General features: G+C 31.6%; 1 protein-coding gene across 1 annotated transcript; it reads left to right on the top strand.

Moving 5' to 3' along the window:
* Window positions 1–5,968: 5,968 nt before the first annotated feature.
* On the top strand, window positions 5,969–15,391 carry LOC122511996. Its single transcript, XM_043627599.1, has 3 exons — window positions 5,969–6,793; window positions 7,066–8,842; window positions 15,138–15,391. The coding sequence occupies exons 1-3, from the start codon at window positions 5,969–5,971 to the stop codon at window positions 15,389–15,391; spliced, it is 2,856 nt and encodes a 951-aa protein (XP_043483534.1).
* Window positions 15,392–16,727: the final 1,336 nt, after the last annotated feature.

Here is a 16,727-nt window from a genome sequence, read left to right on the forward strand (position 1 = left end):
GAAATTTAAAAATTATAATTTTACCTTTGTTGTCAAACATGTGTGGTCAGGGGCTTTATTTAAATATTCCTCGATATTTTTCGAAGAAAGTGTTTTTGATTTTTTGGGTCTATATCCCACTGACTGTTTCTTCAAAAATGATTTTAATTCCTCATATTTGATCATATCCACATTATTTTTTATTTTTAACATTTTTGACAACTTTGAAAATTCACTCCAAAGAGTCGGCAATTTCCATTTTTCTGCTAAGGTGGAAAAATATGCTAACAATACTCTTTGAGAAGTAGAAGTAGTTTTTTGATTTTTTTGCGAAGTTTGAAATCTTTCCAGACTTTGTTCATAAGATGATTTCGACTTTTCCTGAAAAAAATTATCCACAACTTGTTTGGATTTAGCGCACAACTCTGGTGGCGTATTTAAAGACAAATAATCGTCTGTATCACTCATTTTTTATCGATTGTGTACTTATTTTAATAGTTATGCAAGAACTTTACTATTATACTTCACATTATATAAAATATTTCAAATAAATTTGCGAATGAACGGAAAGATTGATCTAATAATCTAATGTTTTTACAAAGCGTTTTTTTGTTGGTTATATTTATATTCTGTCATACAACCAGGGATGGGTTGTATACTCATATAACTCTAGAAGTATACAAAGTAAGTTACTACACATCCCTGCATAAAGCTTGTTTCACATGTGCATAATATTTGACTGTTGTAAAAAGGCGCATAAAATTAAATAATATATCGTTCACTCCAAGTGGAATGTACGTATATGTTTAAAGAACATTTTAGAAGTTACGTATCTTCCACGTTCAGTGAAGAAACCACGTATCTTTCTGTTCCGTGCAAAAACTACGTATCTCTGTCAGTCGCTTTAGAAACTTCTAATAATATTCTAATATTTTTAAGAAAAAAAATTTAATTATTATTAAAAATGTACATTTTATTGCATCAACTTTTGAAAAAATTATTACTTCATAACAAAATATTAACTTCAAAATAATAATAATAATACTAAAATGTAGATCTTCTAAAGTGACTGACAGAGATACGTAGTTTTTGCACGGAACAGAAAGATACGTGGTTTCTTCACTGAACGTGGAAGATACGTAACTTCTAAAATGTTCTTTAAACATACGTACATTCCACTTGGCGTGAACGATATGTATAATAAAATATAAATTTTAAATACTATATAATTTATTTATTTATAATAATATATTAATAATACTAATATATTATTATTTATAATAAAAATTAATAAATGAAGTTAAAAAACCAAAAAAAATAATCAAAAATCAACTGCTGTAAAAAGACTTTTTATGGCAGCTAACTGCCGTAAAAAGACTTTTTATGGCAGTTTACTGTTGTAAAAAGTCTTTTTTATCCCACATGCACAAAAATGGCGCTTTTAAAAAGCTGACGACAGGGAGTAAAGTCACTCATTTGTTCGACCATATGAAAATGGCGTCCATTTTCTCCCAAGAGGCAAACATAACAGCTGATCCCATGCGTTATTTTTGCCCATGGGAGAAAACGGCCGCCATTTTCATATAAGTCGAACAAGTGAATGGCTTTTACTCCCTGTCGTCTGCTATCTGAAATCGCCACTTTTGTGCATTAGGAATAAAAAATATCGTAAGTAACACGGGAATAAAGGCAGCCAATTTATTGTTTACGGTGATTTTTGTGACACGAGTGGAGGTCTCGGGGCGCCTACGGCGCCCTCGACCTCTACTCGTGTCACAAAAATCACCGTAAACAAATGGCTGCCTTTATACCCTTGTTGCTTATTATACTATTTACGGCAGTTGTCCAGAACTGCCTAAAAAAGTGCTACTTTATTTACCCAAAACAGGTCCCAAAAAGACACTTTTTCATGTCTACACACTGCAAAAATAAGTGTCTTATTTGATATCTTAAATTAAGATGTAAGATGGAAAAATGGTATCTTACATCTTAAAATAAGATGTTTTCTAAAGTATCTTACTGATTTTTAAGATGTTTTATACGTCTTAGATATTTCTTCTATCTTAAAAAAGTAAGATACTTCTGTAAGTTTTTTAAAGTATCTTAAATTAAGATGTTTCTGTCTCAACAAGATGTTTAGCGATAAGATACTCGTGAATTGTAAGATGCGAAAAAAATTTAAGTTACTAAAAACTAAGATGCATAAAATGTCTTACATATAAGCCCATAGTTAACCTCAAAACTTTTTTCCCGAAAAATATGCTGTAAATATGTACGAAGATGCTTTTAGTATCTTAAATTAAGATATTTTAAATGACTAAAAAGTGACTACAATAACATCTTAGAAATGACTACCAAAACATCTTAAATAAGATACTTCTTTTTGCAGTGCACGGAAAAAAAATGTTCACAAATCTCTCGTGAACTAATATATCACTTTTGGATGGGACACAAAATTCTTGAAAATCAACAAACACAGTTCGTCAAAATTTCATCAACTCCTTCACTAGAAACATAGTACGGTTTCCGAACTTTTCGTCAAAGTTAACGAAAAATTCGTGAACTTTTAAAAAATGCTAAAAACAAGAAAAAATAATTTCCAGACACTACTTTTTTATAGTATTTCACTTTATTTGATAACTTGACGCCTATTACGCACCCAACTACACAGAATACACAATTTTATCGCCATTAAAATTCGTAATTCGCTTCACGGGATTCGAACCTAGTACCTATACCCTATAACATAATATTTCTAACAACTAACCGCCACGGCTAAATCTAGATACACTGTCCTTCGACAAACGAAACGATTAGCTTTGTCTGCTGTAAAACTCAGGACCGTGCAAAGTAGAAAAAGTCCCTTATCGTAACTTTTAATTCATTTTATGAATTATTTGTTTCACAAAGGAAATTAGCAAACAAAAATATTCACTAAGTAATAAAAAACACTGATTCTAAATAATAACTTTCATCAAAGAAATTTCCCGAATGTAAACACCGATGACACCGACTGAATGATGAATGCTTGATCAGCCATATTTGATGCGCATTACGAACTGCGCATACTACTGACACTCGCGAGTTCACGATTTTTTCGTGAACTTGTACCTCTACTTTTGACGAACTACTCTTCCTTAACAGTTCATCAAAAATTTATTAACTTTGTTTCAGTTTTTCGTTGACGTTCGCCATTTCTAATCAAAAGTGAATGAAAATTTTGAAATTTTGTGTCCCATCCAAAAGTGATATACTAGTTCACGAGAGATTCGTGAACTTTTTTTTTCCGTGTATGGCGAAAAAAAATTATTTATAATTTTTGTTGTAAACAAGTGTAGTTATTAACTAATTCACTGTTTGGACACATTATTTTGGTAATTTATGGAAATTTTCGCGATAATTCATAAAAATATGTAAAATTTGAATTATTATTAAAATTTGGATTTTGGTAATTTATGGAAATTTTCGCGGTAATTTATGGAAATTTAAAAGGTAATTTATGGCAATTTGTAAGGTAATTTAAAGGAATTTTGTCGGTAATTTTTAAAAATATGCAAAGTAGAAATCACAATTGAAAATTTTTATATCGGTAATTTATAAAAATTTTCGTGGTAATTTATGGAAATTTATTTAAGTAATTTATGGTAAACTTTCCTGAGCTATAGGTTTTTTTATTCCTTATATATGTGGCACCATAACACTACATTTGCACTAGGTTTTTCGTAATACGAAGGTCGGTAGAAATTCTAAGGCCGGTGGGAACTTTTTCAGCCGACTTTAGATATTTTAATTTTTTAAAAAAAGTATTATTAATTTTCAATCGGTTTAAAGTCGATCTCATTCGTATTGACCAAAACAATATACCTACGTTTTATTTAACCTTTTTTATAAATAGTTGTTTCATTTGTGGTAAAATATTTAAGGGTCGGTGGAGGTCGCTGGAGATTATTTTGTTATTCCCTTATCAAATTTCCAACTTAAAATGAGTGAAAAATGAATAAATCAATTAGAACAATGATTCTTTTTCCTGAATTAACTTAAGGAAGTTATTTTTTGTGTTTACAAAAGCAATTTTAAGTTAACATTTGATTTTCATTTAAATAATTCACTGTTTGTTAATAAAATAATAAATAACATCCAAATTTGCTGTCAAGCATAAACAGAAAGAAACATATAAAATAAATTTAAAAAAAAAAATTTTTTATTCAACTGTACTAAAGTAGACAATACTAAAATGTCAATAGTAATTGTATTTATTATTGTATTTTACTAAAACTATTAACTTTTTTTCTAAACTTTCTGTGGGGACAGGTAAAAATTTGACGTTTTCAGCCTTAAAACCGCTTATTTATGAAAAATTATAATATTAGATACAAAAGTAATTATTGGTTTTTGTTTCTAAACATATAGATAACCTTTTTACGTTGGAATTGTAAAAATATATAAAAATTATTTATTATTTTTCCATTACAACATGAAAAAAACCAAGTTCTGCGCTACGCGGAGAATCACCCATATACACCTGGTGCGTTTACATCCGAACAAAGAATCAGCTAAAAAGTCTCCTTTGTAGACTTAAAAACTGGCAAACCATCCACGTTGGAAATCAATTTAACTTCCTCTGCTGATTTTCCCATTCTTTTATACTCTCTGAGAATAGCCTTACTGCTCGTTTCAACCCAAAATGATAATATTTAACATTTTTGTATTCTTTTTAATAATTTATGAATATTTAATATATTTGAATTAAAATAGACATTTTCTTATTTAAAATCTGTGCCTGAACCAAAAAAAATTTTGACAAAAATGGATCCACAATCTGGTTGTTGGGAATGTTTCTGCATCATATCAAAAGTAAAAATCCGTTGAGATCAAAATCCTTGCTGATCCTTTTTTCGAGTTATCATTATTTCCATGCAAATGTTTACAAAACAATCAAATTAAAACTTTGTAACTACATGTAGGCAATCCAATCACGCACAAGGTATCTTAAATATTTTTTATATGTGAATACAGGGCCGGATTTACCGCGGGGCCAGTGGGGCCGTCGCCCCAGGGCCTCCACCATTTAAGGCCTCCACCAACTCAAATACAAATTTCATGATTTTTGCTCGTGTTTAAAAATTCTCTGCTCGTGTTTAAAAAAATATTCTCCAGGTCATAATTTACGACCTTAGTAACGTTTGAAGAAATTACTTTCTTTTAATTCGCCACCTTGCGATCGTTGTGCTCAAGGTGGTGGTCCTTTTTAGAACTATCTGTTTGTTCAAAATCTGAACCTTCTCCTGACATCACAGTTCCTAGAACTATATGTCTATATATATATATATCAATCAACACTGTTTATTATCTCCAGATGCTTTGTAGTTAGACCTCCATTTTGCTTTTGCTTTAATAAGAAAATCGTGATCGAATTAAATAAAATTTGTAAATGTAAAGTATATATACGAGAAGAGATGTAGTTTATTGAATATCCTATTGTTTTAACGTGGACAGACAGCAGTGTGAAATTTATAGTGTCGTTTTTGGGTTAAGTTTTGTGTATTATACTTACACTGTAAAAAGTCCTAAAAATATTACATAGTTTAAAAGTGTCATATTTTACAGACAATGGTAAAAATGCTGCATTAATTAAGGTTATGTTGTCACATTAAATGTAGGACTTTTCATTTTTCAGGAAAATGTGACACTTTCAAACCGCAATAGTTTTAGAATTTTTTACGGTGTAATCATGTATTTTTTTGCACATAACCTTACCTAAGGGATGGAAATTATGAACTGTATCTTATTTTAGTTCTACATGCAAGATTATTTCCATTTTGAAGTCTAATAAAATATATTGTAGTCAGGCCTGATTGTAGTGTTTGTGTTCGAATTTCAAATATTTTGTATGGAAAATACAGTAAGTATTACCTGTTAATAAAGGTTATTGAGATAAACACTTAGTTCTTAATTGTAATTTTTATCGTTATTTATAGAGCAGATTAAAATGTACAATCGAAGTGAAGATCGACATAAATCTCGGCGAAGTTTTCAAAGTGGTGCGCAAAAAAGGAAAATTGCTGCAGAAAAAGAACAAAAATTTGAACAGATACTTTGTAAAACTCCAAAAATAAGCAATTATTTTATTGATTCCAAAATTCCTGAACCTGCGAATATCGATAAACCAACTACTACTTCAAGTTCAACTATTTCTCAATTTGATGAAACTGAATCAAAAATTGACGCCACTAACAACAGAAATCCTGAAGTCACAAGTAACGAACAACCATCTACTTCTTCTTCCAGTTCAAATATTTCAAAATTTGATGAAGTTGAAATAAAATTGGCCACCACTGCACACTTGGAGAAGATATCGGATAATCTTAATTTTACGACTGATATAGGTCTTTGGAAAGAACCTTTCACAGACGATATAATTAACTTTTGGATTAAAAAAGGTTCAACTGAATTACAAAACTGCGACGAGGAAACTATCTCTAAATTGTCTGCTACTCAGACAACACAAAATGTGAATGAGAGTAAAAGAAAATGCACATCAAGTCTCTTTTATCGAACTAATCAAAACAAAGAAGTAGTTAATCGGTTTTGGTTATGTTTTTCACCATCTACCGGAAAAATATATTGTTTCTTATGCAAATTATTGTCAACTTCAACGTATGTAGCATTAGGTAAAGAAGGCTACTGTGATTGGAAACATGCATCGGAACGTGTACGTCAACATGAACTGTCGAAGAATCACTTGAATTCAGTTATAGTTTTTTCAACGCGTTTAAATGAAGTAAATTGTATTGACCGTAAACTTCAAGAACAAGTAAGTATTTACTTCTAAATTGTTGAGTGCCATGTGTTAATAAAATATAGAACCACAAAGTTTAATTTTTGATAAAAATTTGCTTGCTTAGTTGCTTTCATTATAAATTCGAATTTTCATTAAATAAAATTTTTAAAAGCTTGCTATAACAAAACTTTAAATAGTAGGTAACAATAACAAACATTTTTGGTTCTATAACAATCTAATTTTTCTGTGTAATAAATTATGAGCAATACTAATAACATAACAATTTACATTAACTGGGTTATTAGGCCTCTGAAGTAGCTGGATATTGGCGAGAAGTCCTTAAAAGAGTTGTAAGCACCGTTACATTTATTGCTGAGCGTGGACTAGCTTTCCGAGGTCTTGATGAAATTATTGGTTCGCCAAATAATGGAAATTTTTTGGGAATTATGGAATTAATTTCTCAGTTTGATCCTTTTCTTGCTGCTCATATGAAAGAATATGGAAATAAAGGAAGTGGCCACACAAGTTATTTATCATCAACAGTAGTCGAAGACATCATTTTCCTTATGGGCAAAGAAGTATTGCGTGAAATAGTCGCTCGCATAAAAATAGCAAAATACTATTCTATATCAGTTGATTCTACGGCTGATGAAGGACACATTGATCAATTAACGGTAGTTATACGATACGTGGAAAATTTGAATCCAGTAGAACGTTTTTTAACTTTTATTCCGAATTGTGGCCATACCGGCAAAGATATGGCTCAAGCTCTTCTTGAGTTTTTAAGTAAACAAAGTTTGAACATAATGGACTGTCGAAGTCAGTCTTTTGATAATGCAGCAAATATGAGTGGCAAATATAAAGGTATGCAGGCTTTAATAAAGGTGGAAAATCCTCTAGCTGAACATCTTCCATGCTTTGCTCATTCATTGAATTTAGTAGGAAAATCAGCTGCTAATACGTGCCTTGCTGCAGTTCTTTTTTTTAGCTTTGTCCAAGAACTTTTTGTATTTTTCACCAATTCGACTGCACGACATAAAATCCTAATTGAGAAATTATCCTCTTCGAAAACAAAGGGTAACTTCTATACTTTAAAGAAATTAAGCGATACTAGATGGTCATGTCGGGCCGATGCCACTAAAGCTCTGGCTTATGGTTATAAACCTATTCAAGATTCATTAGCTCAAATTTATGATGACGTCGAACAAAAAAGTATCGTAAGAAACGAAGCTCTCGGTCTTTTGCAAAAAATGTCTAAACTTGAAACTACAATTTATATTAAATTTTGGCATGATATACTTGAAAGGTTCAATTCAACAAATAAAATTCTGCAAAGTTCCACAATGATTCTGTCTACAGCTGTTAACGGACTCAAGTCTTTAAAAACATTTGTAGAATCGAAAAGAGATTCATTCGAAACGTACGAAATAGCGGGTAAGGAATTATCTAATACTGAAGAGTATGAATCTGTACGTGTGAGAAGACCAAGTGTGAAGCTCCGACCTCTTGATTATGGACAAGCACCTGCAGTTCAATTATCGGCGAGAGACAAATTTCGAACCGAATGTTTTCTTCCGGTTATTGACCAATTAAATTTGGCATTGGCTGAACGAATAATGGCTTATGAGGCTATTTGTGAAAGATTCGGGTTCTTGGCCGAATTGAATGATATAGAACCTTGCGAATTAGAAATAAAAGCAAATAATCTTGTAGACGCCTATCCTGAAGATCTCGAACGGAATCTGACAAATGAACTTGTTCACCTTGTGGCTTTTTCTAAGCAATATGAAAAAAGGGAGGGAGAATCTACAGAAGTATTCCTTTATAGATTAATTTTAGAAAATAATTTTAAGTCATCATTTTGCAATGCAGAAATAGCTCTTCGCATATACCTGACCTTAATGGTGACCAATTGCAGTGGAGAAAGGTCATTTTCTAAGATGAAAATAATAAAAAACAGATTGCGAACTAGCATGGGACAAAATCGTTTAGAAAATCTAACGCTTCTAAGTTTGGAAAATGACATCCTTCGCAACTTGAGTTTTAATCAAATTATAGATGATTTTGCCAAAGAAAAATCACGTAAAGTTCATCTTTGATTAATATAAGAAGTAAAAAAATAAAAAATCACCAATTATTTTATAATTTCATATGTACGTATTTTTTCTAAAAAAATAAATGCACTTATGTCATTTAATGACATTTCCTTTCAACTAATTATAATTTAATATTTCCTTACATTAAACAAAATTTTAGAAAGGGCCTCCACATAAATTTAGCCCTGGGGCCTCCACAACTGTAAATCCGGCCCTGTGTGAATATGTGTAATTACATTTAAAATAAGACCTAAATAAAAAAAATTGATTAATATTTTTCAAAATTTCGGGGTTTTTCAACACAAAGTTTAGTTAAAAGTTGGTTTTGAGCTTTTTTGATATTTCAGGTAATATTTCCGTAACCTTTATATTTCTTTTAAGTGTATTAATTATGTTTTAATAATATTTGCACAAAATTTTATTTATTTGATTGAAAAAATACAAATAATAAGACATATTATGTAGACATATACGAAAAAAATTTTATTACGTTAGGGTCCCCACTTGACCCACATTCCCCTAGTTGGACACTTAAGGATACGTTCTTATATTATGCATTTTTTCTTTAAATAACAAATAATTACTGCTTGTTTAAGCACATTATCAATTAAAAGAGTTTTTCAGGATTAAAAATCATATAAATTTGTTACAAATACTTGAGTATTTAATGAAATATAGGTAAGCATTTTAATGAAAAGTCACGAAAGCTTCATTAGTCTGACATTAGTCAGATATTTTGGATGTATGAAGTAAAAAAATAATTTTTTAATTGCTTCCTGCTGGAAAATTTAATTAAAGCTTATTAGAAGTTAAGTTTAAATGTAATTACATATATTTACATACAAAAATATTTAAGATACTTTTTGCGTGATAAGATTGCCTACATGCAGTTACAAAGTTTTAATTTGAATGTTTTGTAAAAATTGCATGTAAATATATTGATATCTCGAAAAAAGGATCAGCTAGGATTTTGATCTAAACAGATTTTTACCTTTGATATGATGCAGAAACATTCCCAACAACCAGATTTTGGATCCATTTTTGTGAAACTTTTTTTTTGTTTAGGCACAGTGTGCCCAGTTAAAACAAGTTGTTCATTTCATGACCATTTAGCTTCCTCAACATATAAAATATAAATTCGTGACGTAATTCACTTACAAAATTTTAGCAAACTCCATCTAAACATATGGGTGATTCTCCAAAAACCGGTCACTTTTAAGTTGATAAAAAATTTTTTTTAATGTTAAAAAATTGAACTTTCTTTTATTAATTACTGTTCATTGGTATTTAAATAAACTATATTTGAAGTAGGTACGCTACAAAACTATTTAAAGTTTAAAAATATTAAAATTATTTAAATTTCACCAGGATCATTTTAAATTTTTTCACGTCGCTCTTTTTCGACATTTGTTTTTTTCTGTTTGTTTAATTATTCTTTAATGTTAGACAATCCATATCAACTATATTTATTTTAAATTACATTTATTAATAAACATTAGTTTTCGTGTAATTAGCACTTTTCGCGTAATTGAAATGAGATGTGAAAAGTAAACAGGAAAACTAACCTCATCAGAGGCGTATTATCGAGGGGCACTGAAATTCATATTTCTTCTATATAGGTATTATTAATTGAATTAAATGATTTATTTTTATTATTTTTAAAATTATATTTAAAAATATATGAACAGATTCGAAAAATTTCAACTTTATTACCTATTTTAAAAAAGTTTTAGGCACGGGCACACTTTTTACTTGTTTCGCACCTACCACGTGCAAATGTTTTGACACGACAAAGGACTCCACGACAATGGAAATTTGTACAAAATCCATTAATACTTATTTTAAACAAAGGTAAATAAAAAAATGGCTAGGTATACACTTTTGTCCTACCAAACTGTAAGTTTTCATCCGTTTTTTATTGATATTTATATTGAAATATTAAAGTTATGACAGCGCACGACAAAGGAATGAATAAAAATACGCAGTGTTTTTCTAGTGTTTTTTCTTAAAAATATAATTTATTTTCCAATTTCTCTTGGAGATTTGAAAAGTGACATGTTTTTTCTTTAATTTCCAATTGATTTTTATATAAAAAGTGCACGTCTTATAGTTTATTTATACACGTTTATCCTTTGTCGTGCCAGCATGGAGATTTTTAAAGACACTTATATTTTAATAATTATCAATAACTATATTGATGTATTAAAAAATTTCATCGATAAAAATTGAAGCTTTTGAGTTAATCTTTCATAATATTTATTGAATAATTAAAGATACTTCTTTTTTATAAGTAATAGTACTTTAAAGTTTGGTACTCAGAGGTAAAGACATATTGAATTGCTGTTTTACAGCTGTTAAATGTTGTTTTCCACTAAATTTGTGTTAAAAAATTATCGTTTTTTATAAAGGGTATAATAAGTGATGTTTAAATAATATGTTTGTCCAATGTTAATATTTAAATGTTAAGTTGTTTAGAAGATATAATTCAAAGACATGAAATTGCCCACTTTCAGGAGAATCACCCATATGTATAAAATTAAATTATGAAAAAATACAAAATTTGAATTTTTTGTGATAAAGAAAAATGTGAAATAGGTAAACAAACATTTTCTAACACATTTGTCTCCGTACACAGACACTTTTCACTAAATCTGCCAACGTACAATTGGTAAGCATCTTTTAAATTACAATAATCGAAAATATTTTTTAGATTCATGCAGAAACGCGGTTATAAAATAAAAAATTGGAAAGTAATGTAATGCCAATCATATGTCAGCTGGGCCACTGTGTTCGCTCGATTCGCTCTGCTTGCTTCTGCCCTCTACTGGCGACTTGCACTATGTACCGATTGTGTACCGCATTGAAAGCAGCCTACGCCGCATTGGAATCATATTTGACAGTTCAACTTACCTTTTTTTCTTAAAGTTTCATTTTAACACTCACTATTATTATTTTCTCATTCCTTTAACTCGCATATTTCTGCACTGACACAATTTTTGTGACACACACACACACACACACACACACACATACACATACATCTGGACACTTGCTCAGAATTGAATATACATATGTTATAGATGAAAATGAGTCCATATAACCTTTTTTTGAAAAATTGAAAATCGTCACGAATGCAAAGCTTCCTCATGAGGAAGCAAAACATTAAAAAACAAAAGAACTTTAAATTTAAACTTGATGTATAACGCGAAAACAGCGCAGCAGCAGCGAACACTATCAAAACGGCTTACACGACGACAAAAATAATTTAATATTGTTATTTCTAGTAGCGGGCCATTTTTTCTTAATGGTTTCTTACTCAAAAATGTATGCAGAATACGATAGTATTTTTTAATGTTACGTATAGCGTGAAGAAGACTGTTTTTTATTATAATATTATAAATAAATAATTTAAAAAACAATAAAAAATAAAAAAAATTTAAACAATAGTACATTGTACAACTAGTGGCGAAAGTGTGATTTTTCGAGAGTGAAGTTTGCGACTCGAGCGTGTAATATACTTTCTGGCTTGATCTGGCAACACCGTTTAAATAATTAATTTCAAAATTATTTCCAGCATCAAGGCTTGCTACCACATAGCAGGGCCTTGATGCTGGACACCCGACACCCTGATAAGCCTGACTCTGTCAGCAAAATATTTCTCTACCGAGCTCACGAAAGAGCCAACTAAAATAATATATCAATTAATTTGTTCCCAAAATTACTCTCTTAAAGCAATGAATTGGAAACGACATCGCTGCTGTAATAAAATGAGCAACGTTGCAGCAATGTTGCGAAGCCAAACGGCGACAAACAACATTGTTGCAATAATAATAATAAACAACATTGTTGCAATAATAAATAAACAACATTGTTGTAATGGTGGGGAGGAAGAGTTTCTTCTCCTTCTTTCTTTTCTCTTTCGGCAGCGCTGCAAGAATTTTAAAATCATGATGGAAGACGCATCGAGTAAATGCGCATATGTGTAGACGGTGACGCACACGGGTTGGTACTTGCGGGACGAAGGTACCAATACCTTCACAGTTTTAAGAACTCGCACCATTGTAACTCTAGGCTATAGACACCAACACTCTCGCAGGTCTCCCTCCGTTACAAACTCACACGTACACCTATACTCGCCTCTACTCCTTGCTTCTTGCTCAATTTAAACAAATTGAGAAACACAAAAAAAACAACATCAACCACCATGGTATAATGAATTACCCTTTATTTAGTTATGGTGGTGTGAATGTAGTTATTAACAATAGTTAAAGGATAAAAAAAAATAATAATTATTTGATAATGGAATTATTATTCCAGAAAAGGATCAAATTTACTCTTTTCCGTTCTCACGGAGCTACCGTGAGAATCAAAAAGATCAGCAAAACGCAATGACCAATGGGCCGCGAATCCTACTCCCTACCTTAGGACCCCTTATCACCTAATCACCCCACCTTGGAAAGAAGCAAGGACTAGAGGCTAGTCAAAATCTTTTAATCGAAGCAGTACAACTTCTTGTTTCTCCTAAGTAACACCTCTACTGGTCTTGACCTGGCAAGGTGTGACGAGATCAAGAACGCCGCGACTAAGCCTGTCTGCGCGTCGGACCCCCGCGACAACTTTTAAAGTAACGCGAAAGGCGGACGAAAAATTTTAATAGAATCTCTTAACCGACGGAGTCCTGCGAGGATGGTTTTTGAAAAGTTAGTTAATTAAGGTGCAAAACCGAAGTAAACCAACTTGTTCCCGTAACCGGTCAGCCCGTGCGTGTGGCACCTGCACCGTTCAAAACCAACGGCCCGCGAAGTTTTTCTATATAGTTCTGCTGAGCGCATTCTGATAGTGCTGACGAAAGAATTTGAGAAAAGCTCTTTGCACCCAAAGCTCGATGTACTAATTATCAAATTTTAACCTCTGATAAAGAAAAGTGCTCGAATTTAAATAAACAGCAATAATAAACCTGATAATTAAGAGTTGTGTGTGTGCAACGACGAAATTGTTTCTGCCCGACGGCAACTGTGGTATCATCGCTACCGTCGGTAGTTGTAAGTAAAAGAATTTGTATCGTTCTAATGAATTATTATTATCCTTAATAAACTTTCTTAACTAAACTCTGTCTCAACTATACTTACTTTTCATACCTACTTCAACTAAAACACAATAAAATCGTCAATTGAAGCGGTGTTTAACTTTTAAAAGTGGATAAACGGACCTACAATTTCAAACAAATTCCCAAGGGAATTTGGCAGCTTGGTGCCTCCCCAAATTCAGAAATAATAAGGGCCATCTCAAAAGCCCAAACAAAAGAAAGAATTTTTTTTTTATTCTGGTTTGTAACAGAGCGTAGCGAGAGCAGCAATCACCCGAGAAAAATCATTCTTTTACCACGTGTTGTGCACTACGTTTTCTCGAACGCCTTGCGAGGAAAGGTTTCTTCGTGAGTTTCGTATAATTTTAATTTAACGTGTGCTTATGTTTAATACAATAAAAAACGAATGTTTTAGGTGGGGAAAAAGTTACATACAAAATATATCTCGGTCTTCAGAGCAGTTGAGAAAAGTTCTACTTTCGCCACACTTTTCTACAAAGGAAAGTACTTCTTTCAGAGCAAGCGTTGGAGAAAATATATTTTTAAATTCTACGCTTCAAGACGAAAAAAACGCCAATTTGGTTTTTAAACTTGGTTAAAAAGAACTCAAGAAAAAAATATTTTCATTTAATATTATTAAAAACTTTAATTGATAATAACTATAACAAAAACATTTTTTTTGCTTTTAATTTTTTATGAAATTATTTTTATCACATAAAGAAGAGAATAAAAGATATTTCATTAAATTTTTTTTTTAATTTATCCGATCCATTTGGCTAAGCCTGACCCATAACACAGCCACATAAAAAAAATAAAAAGTTCTGATCTGGGAGTCTCACTATGTAGACTTTATGTTTTTTGGGTCGCTAAATCCGAATCCGAGGTCCATTTAACCCCATCAGATCAGGATTTTGACATAGCCTCAAAAAACCAATATGGCTGACATGTTTTTGAAAAGTTCATCGGATTCGCTTGAAATTCGTTACTCGGAGTTTTTGGGGTCGCTGATTACGAATTTGAAGTCAGATTTCAAAAATTCAAAATGGCGGATCTAATATGGCGGATACGTTTATGAAAAAATTCATCGGATTCGCTTAAAACTCGTTACTCGGGGGTTTTTTGGGTCGCTGATTACAAATTTGAAGTCAATTTTAAAAATTTAAAATGGTGCATCTAATAAACATGTTCTTTTAAGAAATTAAGAACTTGAGTGATCCAATTTACCCAGAATTACTCTATATCTTACGTGTGCCTGCATCCAGGGCACCTCCACGTGGTGACGGTGGGCAACAGAGTTTGTCTGCTATCCGGCTAAGTTGTTGGATGACGACTCCTGAGAGCCTGCTTTCTAACCCTGAACCGCCGATACTGGGGTTTCGAGTAGCACGTTTTCTACGTGTGTCTTCCATGACGGCATTACATCCATTACCCAAGGACTTAGCCGGATAGCGGACAAACTCCGTTGCCCACCGTCACCTCGTGGAGGTGCCCTGGATGCAGGCACACGTAAGATATAGAGTAATTGCGTGTGAATTGAATCACTTAAGTTCTTGATTCCTTAACCCTTTAACGCCGGGACGGACACTTTTTTTGAATCATTTTCAACGTTAATTATTTTGGTTATTAGACATGTAGAAAATTTTCGGAATAACATTTTCCGACGTATTTTTTATCGCTCTTTCAGAATCTGTCATCAAAATTGCAAAAAACAAAAATTCCTAAAAGTTATGGCCATTTTTTTGGAAAAAAATCCAAATTTTTGACATTTTTGATTCAAAAATGATTTTTTTCTTCATGTTAGCAGTAACCAGAAAAATTCTTTATCATAAAATATCGCGTCCACAATATCCTAGCATCAAAGTTGTGGACCATACAATTAAAAATTTCAAAATGGCGGATCCAAAATGGCGACAAAAGAATTTTTTTTCACAAAATTGACACCCTGTGGACTTTTTTTTTAATTCTTCTTTTATCTTCAAGACAAATAATATCTGAATGTTTTTTGGGTCGCTGATTACGAATATGATGTCAGTTTTCAAAAATTCAAAATGGCGGATCCAATATGGCGGACAAAATTCTAAAAAATTATCAAATTCACTTGAAACTTGTTACTCGGGGGTTTTTGGGGTCGCTGATTACGAATATGATGTCAGTTTTCAAAAATTCAAAATGGCGGATCCAATATGGCGGATCCAATATGGCGGCCGAATTTCTAAAAAATTATCAAATTCACTTGAAACTTGTTACTCGGGGGTTTTTGGGGTCGCTGATTACGAATATAAAGTCAGTTTTTAAAAATTCAAAATGGCGGATCCAATATGGCGGACGAAATTCTAAAATATTATCAAATTCACTTGAAACTTGTTACTCGGGGGTTTTTGGGGTCGCTGATTACGAATATGATGTCAGTTTTCAAAAATTCAAAATGGCGGATCCAATATGGCGGCTATTTTTGTAAAATTTATCGGATTTGCGTAAAACCTGTTGCTCGGGGGTTTTTTGGGGTCGCTGAAAATGAATATGAAGTCAGATTTTAAAAATTCAAAATGGTGGATAATTTCTTACTTCATTCATTTAGCTGAATGAATTGTCTATTAGTTAGTCTTTGCAGTCAGTTGTTTTACAATAACATTGAATTCCATTTCCTTTAGAAAGTATATGTGACCCCTTCTGAGAAAAGGGACCTTATGGCCAAAAAATCGATTCTTTTATTTTGACGGGGTCTTACACTTTAATGTCCTTAAAATGCATGTAGTAAAAAAAAATTTAATTTTTTAAACAAATA

Source organism: Leptopilina heterotoma, unplaced genomic scaffold (assembly GCF_015476425.1).
Source record: "Leptopilina heterotoma isolate Lh14 unplaced genomic scaffold, ASM1547642v1 Lhet_92, whole genome shotgun sequence".
In the NCBI taxonomy this organism is placed as follows: domain Eukaryota; kingdom Metazoa; phylum Arthropoda; class Insecta; order Hymenoptera; family Figitidae; genus Leptopilina; species Leptopilina heterotoma.